We start from the raw sequence: 14714 nt of genomic DNA on the forward strand, positions 1-14714 counted from the left end.
TGCTTTTGATGCTACTGCTGTCTTTGTGATCTTTCTGATGGTGAAATTTGTTTCTGCTTAGAACTTTGACCATGCCTGCATTGAGTCTATAACACTAGTTCTTGAAGATGATGTGAGCAAACAAGTAACTCTCACAAGATACGGTCAAGTCCAAACTGGTCCTAACCAAGGTTTTAACGTTAATGGTAAGAAATTACATGGAGTAGAGTCTTAGTAGGGTTTGCATTTCTTTGTTTATATGCTCCAAAGCGTTTTAATTATATTTGTCTTATGAAATTATTATTTCAGTTGGTGAAATATTGTCCCTTGTTACACGCTTCTTTCTTTGCATTTCTTATCTTGCTAAGTACCTAGGAATTCCACCCATCTGTTTTTCCTCTGTTTAGGGGATAGGAAGGAAAAAAAAAAACAGAGGTGAAAAGGTTGAAAGTCATCTTGATGTTGATGTTCAGATCACACTTAACTGATGCTTTTTGTAATAAATTACATGGAATAGAATCCATGCACTCAAAGGGTCTGTGTCACTTTCAGTGTCGACTTGTGATTTCAGGAAGGTTACTTCACAATTTTTGTAAGGCTAGTAAGAAATATACCTTGAAAAGAAGCTACTAAATCAAGCACTGAAGGTGGAGATGATAAAGCAATATTTCATCTCTCTAGTGATTATTCAAAGTAATAGATTCTCACTGGATTTTTAGTCTTTTCTCAAATAGTAAAGTACTATTTCACTGTTCCTTTCTGAGCCCCTGGCAATCTGGACTTAGGTAACCCTGAGTTTATGACTGCAGCTAGTTTTTTTCTTCACTGGATCTTTCTTCACTGTATCTTTCTAGACATAGTTTTGCTTTTGGCATTTGCAGCTTCCTAAAGCAGAGTTTCACAGCTCAGTTTTAATTATATTGAAAGGTCTGCTTCATACTTTTGCTGGTTATTTCATTTTATATCTTTGGAATCAGTTCCTACTGATCTTGTCTCTTCAGAGTTTACAACTAACATCATCTATGACAAATATTTTGGTGTAGTGTTCTTGATAATAGATTTATCTATTAAGCCTTATCAGCTTATAATGTTTTGAAGCTTACATGAGCATTTTATCTTCACTGTGTGTCCGCGTGTGTGTAGAGTCTGAGAGTGCAGACAGACCTGATTAAAGTCTGCAGCTGCAAGTAGATCAACAGTGTATAGCAAATGAATGCTGTGACAGTGAAGTTTCCATTTCCTTTCATCATGTATTTGCTGGGAAGGAAAGCTGGGAATTAGTTAGGGCCTTGGTTCACATACAGTCCAGGAAAGGAGATATACTGATGTCATATCAATAGTAGTAAGAGAGAACCTTCTATCTGAAGATAGCAATGAACTTTACAGACATCTGTTAATTAATCTTTTAACATCACTGGGTGCTAAGGAACAAGTCATATCTTATTGTGTCTTCTCATTGCTAGAGGCATGCTGTTGAGTGTATTATATTTCTGTAAAGAGGAAAGAAAGAAAAAATATAAGTAGTCTCTAGATAACTCACTGGTACAGAATGGTGAGACTTTTTTTTTCTGTTGATAGTAGTTGCAGTACCTGATCTGTGTTGGTAATGAAAAAGATTTGTAGTCTTATAATTTTAGATGGAAAATGTGTGAGTTTTTTTGGCAACAGGTGAGGTTGTGCACAATTCATCATTTTATTTTTGAGTTTTCAAAATTTGTTTTAATTAAGGGATAAGCTTATAAAATCTGGAAGTTTCAATGACTGCTTCTCTTTTTATTTTGCTATTTGCAGGAGCTATTGAAATTCAGAATGTATCTTCTCTGTTTGTTCAACTGAAAACTACTTTTGGTTTGAAGATACTCTTCGCAAAAGATGGAGAGAGAATCTATGTTCAAGTTGACATCAGCTGGAAGAGAAGAACGTTGGGACTATGTGGAACTTACAATGGGAATTTAAGAGATGATTTTCTGTAAGCTGCATACAGTATATTTAAATTGTGTTTAATGACAAGTGAAAAGTCTTGTTGAACCTGATATTTTCATTTCATCAGTTTGTTATTAAACTGATCAATATAGAATCTCTCAGCTAAAACTTTAGACAATTAAATGTGGAACTCATAAATTTTGATGTCATTCTAAAACATCTAGGTCATTCCCAAAAAGTAATGTATTGACTATGGGATCACAATCTTCTTTGAATGCAGTATTTTTCCTCCCTACTGCTCCATCATCATCAGAGCAAATAAATGAGCACTGAAAAATAAATGGATGAGAATGCTAGTAAAATCCTTACCTAACTGAGTTAGTGGAAAAACGTAATTCTTAACCATAGGAATAGTTTAATTAGAAGGGTACACTTCCCTTGATCTTTGGCTTCGTTTCCTCCAAAGTTCTTCAAGCTATTATATCATGAAACTGTTCTAGCAATAATAAGTATTTTTAAGTATTTAGTGAAAAAACACATCAAAATGCAAACAGATCCCTTCTAGAATACTGAAATAAGCTAGCACATCAAATTTTTACAATCCACTGAGCAAAGGCCAAATTTTTCTCTCATTAATGCCTCCTCAAATTGATTTCATTAATTGCAATAAGTGTAAGGGATCACACACTTTGAGTGTAAAGACTATTTTTGCATGAATAAAGTATTAAGGAAAAAGCTTCACATGCCCTCTGTACTTCTGTACCTCACAGACAGAATTATTGTGACGTGTTGAATTTTCAATTTATTTATGCATCTAAGGCTTTTTGATTTACCTGTGTCCTCACGTGTGTAGTCCATAAGGTCAGCAGGATGTTTGCAGTGTTGATATTTTCCTTTCCAGTTCTCCAGCAGGGATGATAGAAGGGACCCCGCAACTTCATGCCAATGCATGGAAGGTTTCTTCAGCTTGTTCTGTGCCTATCAATGTTCCTGTAGTTGATCCCTGCAACGTTAATCAGCAAAATAGTATGTTTTCATATGGAATTATTTGCATCATTTTGTTATGGGATTTTTTCTTCTCTGTGAATGAGTTTCACTATTACTAGTCATTAATTAATATGTGCTTATATTTTAACTTTAGACTTCTATGCACACTCTTTATTTTCTTCTTATATCTTAGTAAAGACAATTTTGTTCCCACTCATTTGGTGTGGAAACTAAAATAATTTAGGTGAACATTTAGTGCTTTGCATGCTGGCCGCAAGTCTTACATTTTGCATGTAAGACTTGTACATGTAAACAAGTAAACGTAAAGAATGTTAAGCAGAACACTCTATGTCTTGCAAATTCTTCCAGCTAAGAGGACCGAATGATATTTTTGGTACATATATCCTGACTGACGAAGAAATTACATGGGATAAAGTCTCCTAGCCAGTGTTCAGATCAAAAGTCCTGTCCCTGTCTTCTCCATGATTATCTAAACTTTATTTTAATGCTTCTTTATCCTCCATCTATACTCTCACATGCAAACCAAGGCAAACAATAAAATCTGCAGATTTGTTCAAATTCTTAACTAAAGATTTATTTTTGGCTTGTTGACATGCCTGAATTTTGCGTTCAACTTTCACTGTCTCCCTTTCTCTGTGTTGCTATTCTTTTCAATTAATGAAGACAATGAGCAGAGATTGGTTGCCAATTCTGGCAGAATTTTTAGTCTTTCAGAAATAAGGATGTGGGATTTGGCCATGCTTAGAGCCTGTGGGAGTGAGCCCAGAATAACCGTAAACCTTTAAGAATCTGGCCTATTATAAGGCTTTTTGTGTCTTCAGTATTGGCTATCTTCTAAAGCAGTACATCTCAGCCAAGTCAGCTCTCTCCAAGATACTTCATGACTTTCCTTCAGATTTGTGTTTCCTCAGTGATGATGGAGTTTGACATATATATGTAAGCTGCCCAGAGCAGGAGGATAAGCTAGATGGCCTTCAGGGGTCTCTTCTACCCTTTATTTTCCTGTGATTCTTGAAAAAACATTCCTTGGCTATGTGGTGCTGTTGCGTGGTGCCACCCGCACTGAGCCAGCACAATCAAGATTTTAGGCCTGATGTGATCTGAACCTGATGAAACTGGAAAATAAATCTTTGTTTTTTTCGCTTATTTTGTCAGGCTATTTTTCCATCAAGTCATGTTCACTCCTTGAATCTTGTTTACGGATAGACTCCTGAAACCCTTGAGTCAGCATGCATATGTGGAAATGAAGAGAGATGGGGAGGGCTAGAGACACTTTTTAGCAGCAAAATTGGCTTAAATATGATTCACACTATAGCATCACTGAGATATTCCACCAGTGTGGTGGGAGTATGCTTCAGTGGTAGAAGGAAGGTCTGCTGGTACTAGAAGGTCTGTGGCCAGCTTGCAGGCTCCTGAGCTCCAGTTTGTAATGGTTAATGAGCTGGCATACCAATAATAGTATGACCATTACCAATTTCAAAGCTAAATGAAACATTGAGTTGGAAGAAACCATATTCCAAGCTTTGAAGGACTTTTCCAACTGTTTTGAAAAAATTGTTTTTCCATTTATCTTTCCCATGTTACCATAGGAAGGCAAAACTGTTTTTTTTTTTGTTTGTTTGTTTTTATTATTTTTATTTTAAATGGAGTTTGTTTTTGAGGGTTGCTTACAATAACAGTTTTAAACTATATAAATTTCAAGAAATGCATTGTATAGAAATTCTTATTGCACAAGTAGTCGATTATATTTGTATTTATGTCTGTAATTGCTATATTAACATGGATCTGTCTAAAACAATGTCACCTTCTCTTAGTTGGATACGCATCCTACTGTGATATCATCAATGAAGAAGTCTTTGCTCCCTGTCATGCCTACATCAGTCCAGGATTATACTACCAACTATGTCGCTTTGATGCCTGCAAATGTGGCAGCAGCTGTATGTGTAACTCTCTTGCACACTATGCTTACGTCTGTGGCAAGCATGGTGTTTCTGTGGACTTCAGATCTCATATTTCTCACTGTGGTGAGTAATGCCTCTAGAATGGAGACCATTTTAAAAATGTGTATAATTTTAGAGGTGTCATTGGCTTCACAAAATACAGCCATTGATGTCTTTTTTGTTGAAGTTGGAGTTGTGCTAAGGGCGAACAACACGCTCAGAGGAGAATGCTGGTAGCATTTATGTTAGGCATTTGAGTTGGAGACCCTGAGCTGCCTCACAGAGGTGCCTGTCCCTTTCTGTTGGCTACAGAAGGATCTTAGATTTCTAACCTTAAGGCCTTAAGTCATACGGAAGCCCATTGTATATACAGTGATCAGCATGACTATAGCTTGTGCTAACAGCATCATGGGACAACAGAATCAAGGCTGTTCCCTAAGGGAAGGTGAGACAAGGTGGAAGGGGCTCTCTGGGGCAGGCAGAGCAGACTGGGCAGGGATATGACAAACAGGACATAGCATATCTGTGACATGGCAGGGATTAAAACAGAGAATTTCTAAATTATGGGAGAAGGCCTTAATTTTAACTGGACAATTTTCCTTCTCTTGAAAGTCTGAATTAGGAAATAAATGCACACACACCACTCACACATTTATGCAGAAACAGAAAATAGACACTGTCTACATCCAGCTAAGGAATTTTTCTAACATAAGGCCATTCTGAACATTTTTAATTTTAGAAATGAGTAGAACAGTAGATTTTTTATCACGTATTTTAATTCATTCCAGAACAGCAAAAGATCATTTTGCATCGCTGCTTTGATCTCCTACGATATATTGTCTTGTTTTTTTATTTTTCATTTTAAGAATATGTTGTTCACTCTTCTCTCTCCCTCCCTCTTTTCTCCAGCTGTGATGTGTCACAGTGGTATGCTTTATCATCAGTGCTCTTCTTTTTGTAAACACTCCTGTGCTTCACTTTCTATGGCAAATATCTGTGGTGATGACTGTGCAGAAGGCTGTAACTGTCCTGATGGGAAATACTTTGAAGAGTCAGTCAACTTCTGTGTGTCAGTGTAAGTCATTTGAAAATAGAATATATGTATAGGCACATCTTTCTCTTCCCAGCAAGGCTGAGAATAGTTTTTCTGCTATTTCCCTCAGTATGTAAACTGCACTTCAGAGAAGATATGTCACACTGCTGTACAGAAAGGTGATGAATATTTTAAAAACCTGGAAAAAATTTGCACCTAAAAAGCCTGCTTTTAGCACTCAAAAAAAAAAATGCGAAGGGGCGTACATAGTATTAATCCATAAAGTCATGGATAATATGGACAAAGTGGCTGGGAGTGTTTGTGCTGTCTCAAAATGCAAAAACCTTCAGTTAAATGGATGGAAATGGTCATTGAAAGGAAATATTATCTATAATTTTGTACCTACAGTTTATATCTTACTATGGTAGGTAGCTACTGAGTTCAAGAACGGAGTAAAAACTGAAATAAATATTTATATAAATTTCAAGACTATTCAGTTATTGCTGTTAATTGTAACTGCTTCAAATGACTGTAGAGTGTGGGGTAACCAGGTAATCCAGTATTTTTGAATGTTTTTTTGGGAGTTCTGTTACTACTGTTACTACCAAATTGCATTTGGCTCTTATCAGGAACAAGGCTAATGGATTTTGCTATGATAATTCCTCTTTCCAATTACTTTGAAAAGGAACTAAATGTTGCCATACTACTCCCATATCTGGGAAGAAAATCAATCTGTAAGATTGTAATGTACACAAAGAGCAAATAAATAATATGGAGATAGAGGAAAAGTCTGTCTTTATTGATGATGATGGCAATATTACCACTGAGTTCAGTACAGCTATATTGTAAATATAAATGCAAATTAAAAGGGAATAGAATAGTTATATTAGAAGGGACTTTAAAGAGGTTGGCTTAGGTTTTCTCATCATAAAAGAATAAATTGATTGCCCTTAAATCACATTTCATTTTGCTTTTATATCTATATGCATGATTATTATTTTGGCAGATCTGCCTGTCGTTGTCATTACAAGGGCAAAGTCCTACAGCCTGGAGAAATCCTCCCCTTGCCAACAGGTTCCTGGTAGGTTTGATTATGCAAGGGTTTTATCTTTTGTGTGTAGTACACAACATCTCTTTTGTCTAACATTTCTTGAGTAACATCTTTCTTGAGATCTCAGGAGCCTTGAGATTTTTTTCACATAGAATGAAAATCTGTTATATCAAGATCTTACTCCTATTTCACACTTAGTAATAGGTAGCTTAACATAAATTGTATTGCATAGTCATTTATTTTAAAAGGAGAATACCAGGAAGATTCTGTCAGCCAGGAACTAAAGAGTATCTCAAAATAAATATATCAAGGTTGCAGTGCTGTTCATAGTCTTGGGCGCATTATGATAGCAAAATGAGGGTGGTTTCCAAGGAATAAACAGTGTCATTCTATTTTAGGAAATCTTTCAAACAAAGACTTGCAGAGATCTATGTTTGTGTCCTTTTGTATTATTTATTTATGATGGAATCCTGACCTCAGTGAGAGAAGTGAAGAAACCTCCCTGATTTCCCAGTCAAATGTGTTCACTTTACAAGGAATACTCTTAATCTGCTACTTAGAAGCATACCTGGGACCCAAGTATCAACTGGCTCCTGCTGAGTCTTGTACTATATAAAATATAGTAACATGTAATTGTTACAACTGCAGCATTATAGTCATTCAACTGAAGAGATTAGTATATGAGTTTCATTTTCTACCATTCCTATGCTGTTTTTTTTTTTTAATGAGAAATTAAGTGGATTAAGTCTGTTGTCTAATGTGTCTTTCTGCAATTCTGCATTTTATCAGCAAAATATAAAGCTGTGCATTTTCTGCAACACACAATTTACATGCTGTATCCTTCTGGATTCATCAAGGGAGATAAAGTTTTGTGTTACACAGTCAGCATCCTGGTCCATCTAACCCTAAGTATCCAGAGAAATTCAAATATCCAGCTTCTTTTCTGTTTTCATGAAAAGTAAGCAATTAAGTAGTACCTAAACTCCAAGTCTGGGCACTCGTTACATACAGGCATTTAGGCATAGCATCAAAATGCTGGACAGATTTCAGATTTCAATCATTTCAAATTGGGTTAAATTCTATTATGCTTTTTAATGTGGTGACTACATACATTTTCCCCTAGAATAAATATGGGTTTGCTTTTCTTTTAACCAGCCAGTGCTTGAACGGAACAGTGAAATGTATTGAAGCTACTTCAGAAAACACAGGTAACTCATGGTCTTTTCTTGTCTAACAGTTGCGCAGAGGAAGTTTCTGATGCTGAATAATATTTTGTTTTCTGATACTATAATAATTTTGAGGGACAATGTCACAGCAAATCTAAAATAGGAGCTTAGGAGCACAAGTCATTTTGTGTGTGTTTAAAATTTGTCACTTGATCTTTTTATATGTGAGGTGCAGGTCAGGATTTCTCTTGGGAATACCTATACTTAGGCTTGATATCCATATTTAGTAAATTTTAGGACCTTGATTTTTAATAAGTAAATTTTTAATGAATTTCTAGGGCATTCAGAAGGGATTTCAGTACACTGTAAACTAAGGCACTTCTTAAGATCCGGTCTACCTGGAGTATGATGACTTAATCTTTATGAATGGTTTGTGTATCCAATCCAGGGTGCATCGATCCAGATGTTTAATATTAAACTTTTTTTTTTTTTTTAACACTGAAACAGGTATTAATTATATATTTCTGTAATACAGATTAAGCTGTAAACTTTTACTTGGAATGCATTCTTATGAATGCTCTACAGTGTGCAAAATGTGTATTAAAATAAAAAGACTGTGAACTAAAAGAAGTAGAAAACAGTGGGAAAGATAATCTGATCTCATTTAACCTGCATTTTACATTTGAAGTTCACATATGCCCTGAAGGAAAAATCTACTATGACTGCAGATCTCCTGTGCCTGGATTACCAGCAGCAGGTGTGAATTGTGGGATCTCCTGTGCAAACCTTGCCATGAACTTCTCTTGTGTCCCCTCACCACCCTGTGCCAGCGGCTGTATTTGCCCCCCTGGGTAAGCTTTCTCAGTTAAATACATATTTCCACAGTCTGACTCTAATTTTGAAACTATTGTTCTATAAATTTTTGAAAATACAGAGTAACATTTAAAAGTTCAGCACACTTTCATCTTTCCAAGAGTCCCTTTCTCCTTATCAGAATGAGGCTCCATGCTATAATGCTTCCTCAGTTTGAGTTCCACAGTTTCTCCATCCTGATACTGTGATTCCTGTATCTCGTGAGGTATCCAGCTTGCTCATATAATCTTACCAACTGTTATTTGGGCTGTCTGGACAGGAGATGACCCCTAGCACTTGCACACTATATGTGAACATAGAAACAAACATGACATAAAACCATGAAGTAAACCATCTGTGTTCCTGCTTACTGTGCAAGTAATTGTCTCACCTAGATTCTTATGGTATTATGGCAGGCTTATGGTATTGATGAGGCAGGAAAAAGGGGAGGGGTATAAGATGGATCCTACTCTCCTCCCCTTCATAATCTCTTTGCTCTTTTGAACTTAGTTGAAGTTTCTGTTCTCTCCACTCACATATTTGGATTTGTCGCTCAGAAACAGTCTACTGAGCTCTGCAGGTGTCAAATCAAAGTAAGATAGTTAAGAACATCTACTATCCCTCAAATTTTCCTTTTTCCCCCCATACCTACTGTGTGCACTTTCAGATTTGAAGAGCCAAATATGCTGTGCGAATTGCTGCAATTTGATCTTAAGTGGGGTGGTAACCATTTTTAATCAGTATTTAATTTTATTTCACTGAATGGTAGTTGATGGTCTGCTGACAATACATTGATTGTGCACAGATCACAGTGTAATGAGACAGTTAGAAATCCCCTTCCAGAAACTTGTAATGTTTGCAGATGACTAAGCTCTAGTGATGAACAGATTTCAAGCATAGCTATTTAAGTCTCCCTCTTTGGAAATCTTCAGAAGCTGGCTGGATTTGGTCCCAGGCAACAGACTTTAGGTGTCTGTGCCTGAGAAGAGGGTTTGGATCAGATGATTTCCAGAGACCTCTTGCTACCTCAATCACTTTGTGATTCTGTGATTTTTCTAGCTATTCTTCCTACTCCTTTGCTTCTGCCTCAACTAGGAGTTAGCTTTAGAGAGCATTAGAGTTATAAAATAATTATATTTTAACACAGAAATACATTAATGTTTACAAGATGTCATAGAAAAACTATTGTTTTTCATTGAGCTGTACTGATGTACTTGTGAACTTACATTTTTATCTTAGTAATTCTTTTATTTTAAAGGATGGCTGAGCATAGAGGGAAGTGTTATATTCCTGACAGTTGTCCATGCACCTGGAAAGATAGGGAATTTCTATCAGGAGAAGTGATAGCTACGCCTTGTTACACCTGGTGAGTGGCATGTATTTTGCATACTTGTCTAATCACACAGTGAAAATGACATAGAAAATGTGTTGAGTATGTTGAAAATAAAAAAAATGTTTATGCTTGTTAAAGACAGTTGGAAGAAATATCTTTTATTAAGCTCAAAGTCTTGAAAAAGTAGAAAAACTTTTGTATGAAAGCTTCTTGTCTGAAAAGGAAGCGGCAGATAACTTCAGTTTTTCAGTTTCTTTTTTTTTTTTTTGTAACTTCAGTTAAAAAGTCATCAAGATCAAATGTTTGATTGCACACGTCTTTGGCAATAGAATACCAGGAAAGAGAACCAGGGACAAAAAAGGGAAATTAAATATATAACAATGATAAACTATCTCCTTCTTGGGATCTGGATAGCTTGCAGTGTGAGTTTAACATTCAGTACGTGGGACCATAAGGAAAGGAGATGGACAATAAAAAAAGAGAAAGGAAATAAAAAACCAACATTAGTATCAGAAAATGGGATAGTTCCTGGCATCTTTTCTGAAGAACCTGACTCACGTTAACACAAAAGAGTTTTTCATCCCTTATAATTTACTAGCCAAAATATCTATCTTTATCTTTACTTCAGTAAATATAGAGTTATTAAAAAAAAGAAAGTTTGGCCTAACGGTTTTTAAACATCATTGGCAAATTGATTGAGCTTATAGATTTATATATGCACAACTAAAGGCTGTCAGTATTTTTAGGACTCCTACCTTGGAACAAATTTGTGCTGCTCACTGAATGTAGCTGGCAGGGGAAGTAATCCATCCAAGTATGAACATTTACTTCTTAAGCCTGTTCCATTAGTCTAATACCCTGAAATCTTACATGTAACAACTGGATGTCTTCTGCACTGAATGTATGTAGTTTACATCTCAGAAAAACCATCAATATTTCTTAAGAAAAAATACTTTTTTTTTAATGAATATGTTCCATTCGTAATGGTTGATTGTGAATGGAAGCTGTATCTATATGCTGCTGACAAAACACAACACTTTTCTGCCACTGTCAATAAGAACTTCAAAGGCAATCCACAGCATAGCTCTGCACTTCAAGGCCTAAAAAATAAAAAGAAGATACTGATTGCTGCTTTTCTTTACAGTGTTTGTCGGAGAGGGGTATTCAATTGCACTAGTTACCCCTGTCCTGCTGTATGCACTATTTATGGAGATCGACATTATTATACCTTTGATGGCCTGGAGTATGATTACGCCAGTGACTGCCAAGCTTACCTGCTAAAGGTAGGAGGACTGTTCATATATGTTCAAATTTTCCATGAGACGACAAATATTTGGAACATCGGGAGATAATATATAGAATCAAACATTAAAAAAACAGGTGCATCCAAAGGACGATTCTGTCAGTGATATTGTGTTCTTGTTCATTTGAAAATGGACCAATGGTGTGTCATTACGTAACTGCATGGTCTGGAAAAGTATAGAAATCAATGCTTTCTATTCTACCCTAACCATGCTTTCATCATAATTAGGGAAGAATGGCACTATAGAAGCTGCTCTACAGCTAGATGTGAGTGATCTGCATCAGATCTGGAGTGTATGTGTATACTCATATCAAACACAATGATTTCATAATTGAACAATGAAATCCTTCATTAAGATTGTCTGGCAGCTGCACGCTAATGTTCCTCAGAGCACACATTTACAGTACATTGCTAGCCTTTTTTTTGTTTAAAAATACCATTACTGACATTTAGAAATATATTCTATTACTAACAACGCTATTGTTTGTTATCATTGTTGCTATTATTAAGGTTAAGAGTCTGTTCTGATTTATAATAAGGTGTTTAGAACAATATTCATTTTCTGTCAACCCTAAATGTCTAACTGTAAGAAAAAGAGTGGTTTCTTGAAAAGAACTACTGCAAATAGTTTATTTCATGTACAGTTCTGAAGAGTATTCACAGCTGTGAAGTAAAATAGATTGGCCCCAGATTTTTTTCTATAAGAATACATCACAGAAAACTCCTAGTATGTAGCATGTAGTCTCAGAAAAATAGTTCTTACTCTTTTAGACACTTGAACCTTGGTAAAAGCCTTCTTCCTTTAATGCAAAAAATCCATTTATGCAAAAAATTAGAGTTTACTTCACCTGTAAAATCATCTTGCCTATATGGTTTAGCATTAAACGTGGAGGTTGGTGGCCCTGCATGTGGTAGGGGGGTTGGAGATTCATGATCCTTGAGGTCCCTTCCAACCCTGGCCGTTCTGTGATTCTATGATTCTATGATATGATAAGGTAGAAAGTTGGACTGTCAATTATTAATTCTTATGCCATCAAACCTTAGTGTGAATATTTTCCTTTTACAATCAAATGTCACCTACTACTCTGCAGCATATGAAAACACCTATTTGGAAATAAAACCTGTGGATCATTTGGAGTCCAAGAATAAAATTGCCAGTCACATAATTAAGGCATGTAGAAGGAACACTGCAAGTAGTCCTTTCATCAGGTGAACATGGTAAACTAAGTGATGAGACAGCTGCCTGTGTAGATCTATTTTTCAGCTTTCAGAGATTTTTCCCTCATACTTAGTACGAGGCAATGAGAAAGTATGGCTTAATTTTTTTCATGATTTTTCAGTTCTCTTTAGTGTATGGAAAACTTGATCTATATTGAAGGAATGTTGACAACAAATCAAGCATTGCATAAGTGTGTCTAGAAGAGATGATATATCTGTGGGCTCATTTTTAAATGTGAAATGTTCGGAAAAGTTTTAGGGGCAAATAAAAAGAATTAGAAGATGGGACTGTGGGCAGATGCCCAGGAGCTTTGAAGGAACTAAAATACAGAATTGATGAACTATGTGATGTGTAATCCTGGAATCAGAGGAATGGAAGATGGGAGTATAACCAAATATTTTATAAGAGCTTCTTGACTGAATTTGGCAGGAATAGACCAGCACATCTGATTTCCATATGAAGGGAATGGATTGAAGTTATTACAAAGATAATAACGTGATACTGGGGGAGAATTGAGTTCTTTTTGTTAAAAAATGTTACAGGAGTTGAATCTTCTGAGTTATTTGGTAAAGATAATAAGTAAATGGATAAGGATGATCAGGTCAATGTATGCGTATTTTCAGACTTAAAAACTTTTGGAGACATTTTTTGACAAATATTTTTTAGAATCCAGGCTCTAAATTAAATCTGAGAAGTTAAAGGACAAGAATAAATAATCTTTTTTTTTTTTTTTTTAAGAACTGAGCGAACTCAGAGACCTCCCATGGGGATCTATGCTGAAAGCTCTGTTCAACATCTTCAGAAACCATTTTGAAAAGGTTTTGTGGAGACTGAGCTGAAAGAGTGCTGATGGTACAGAAGCAGTCTGAACAGCTGAAACAGAAGCAGACCACCAAAAATTTAGGAGTATTTTATAGCAGAAAACTCTACGTGATAGAATGAAAAATGCAGATCAGTGCACATAGCAAAAAATTACAGAATCACAGAATTGTAGGGGTTGGAAGGGACCTCCTGAGATCATCGAGTCCAACCCCCCTGCCAAAGCAGGTTCCCTACAGCAGGTCGCACAGGTCGGCATCCAGGCAGGTCTTGAACATCTCCAGAGAAGGAGACTCCACCACCTCCCTGGGCAGCCTGTTCCAGTGCTCCGTCACCTCACTGTAAAGAAGTTCTTGCACACATTTGTGCGGAACTTCCTATGCTCCAGTTTCCAGCCATTTCCCCTTGTCCTGTCTCCACTCACCACTGAAAAGAGTCCAGCCTCGCCATTCTGCCCCCCACACCTTAGATATTTATAGACCTGGATCAGGTCCCCTCTCAGTCTCCTTTTCTCAAGGCTGAACAGACCCAGTTCACTCAGCCTTTCCTCATAGGGGAGATGCTTCAGGCCCTTCACCATCTTCGTGGCCCTCCGCTGGACTCTTTTCCAATTGTGATTATGCTGTCATGAAGATAGGTACTAAATTACTATTAATATGTAGGGATTAAATTTTATGCGAGAAAAATACAAAAGGCAGATATATTTGTCATCTTACTAGTGGCAACCTGAGTGATAATCAAAGGTGTTATCCATACTCTAATTTCACATAGGCTTTTATTTGCGTGTATACAGTTACACCACAGTGATAGGACATATGTGTGGGCAGTATTAACCACACACTGATGTGGTTAAAATGCACTACGTGTGCAGACATGATAGCATGAGCAAGTGCTCTTTCAACAGAGGAGAGGGTTCCCTGACTGTCTTTTCATAATCATCCTAAGATGTATTTTGGCCATGTGCAGTGTTGTTTCATAAATAGCAGTGTCAGAGTAATATAATGAATCACCCTTGAGCTTCTCTTTATACAGGAGTTATATTAGAGAGCCTTGTCTCCTATGACCTGTTATCCAAACAGACAAGTCAG

At 36.4% G+C, this 14714-nt stretch overlaps 1 protein-coding gene across 1 annotated transcript in view; it reads left to right on the forward strand.

Moving 5' to 3' along the window:
* The window catches only part of OTOGL (otogelin like), a 92983-nt gene that overhangs the window by 24331 nt on the left and 53938 nt on the right, over nt 1–14714 (forward strand). Inside the window, exons 17-26 of the mRNA XM_048934180.1 lie at nt 62–185; nt 1771–1948; nt 2804–2928; nt 4725–4934; nt 5760–5925; nt 6890–6964; nt 8090–8142; nt 8789–8951; nt 10211–10318; nt 11430–11568. Of these exons, the coding sequence (XP_048790137.1) occupies nt 62–185; nt 1771–1948; nt 2804–2928; nt 4725–4934; nt 5760–5925; nt 6890–6964; nt 8090–8142; nt 8789–8951; nt 10211–10318; nt 11430–11568 (1341 nt within the window). The remainder of the gene's footprint in view (nt 1–61; nt 186–1770; nt 1949–2803; nt 2929–4724; nt 4935–5759; nt 5926–6889; nt 6965–8089; nt 8143–8788; nt 8952–10210; nt 10319–11429; nt 11569–14714) is intronic.

This window comes from Lagopus muta, chromosome 1 (assembly GCF_023343835.1).
Source record: "Lagopus muta isolate bLagMut1 chromosome 1, bLagMut1 primary, whole genome shotgun sequence".
Taxonomy (NCBI): Eukaryota; Metazoa; Chordata; class Aves; order Galliformes; family Phasianidae; genus Lagopus; species Lagopus muta.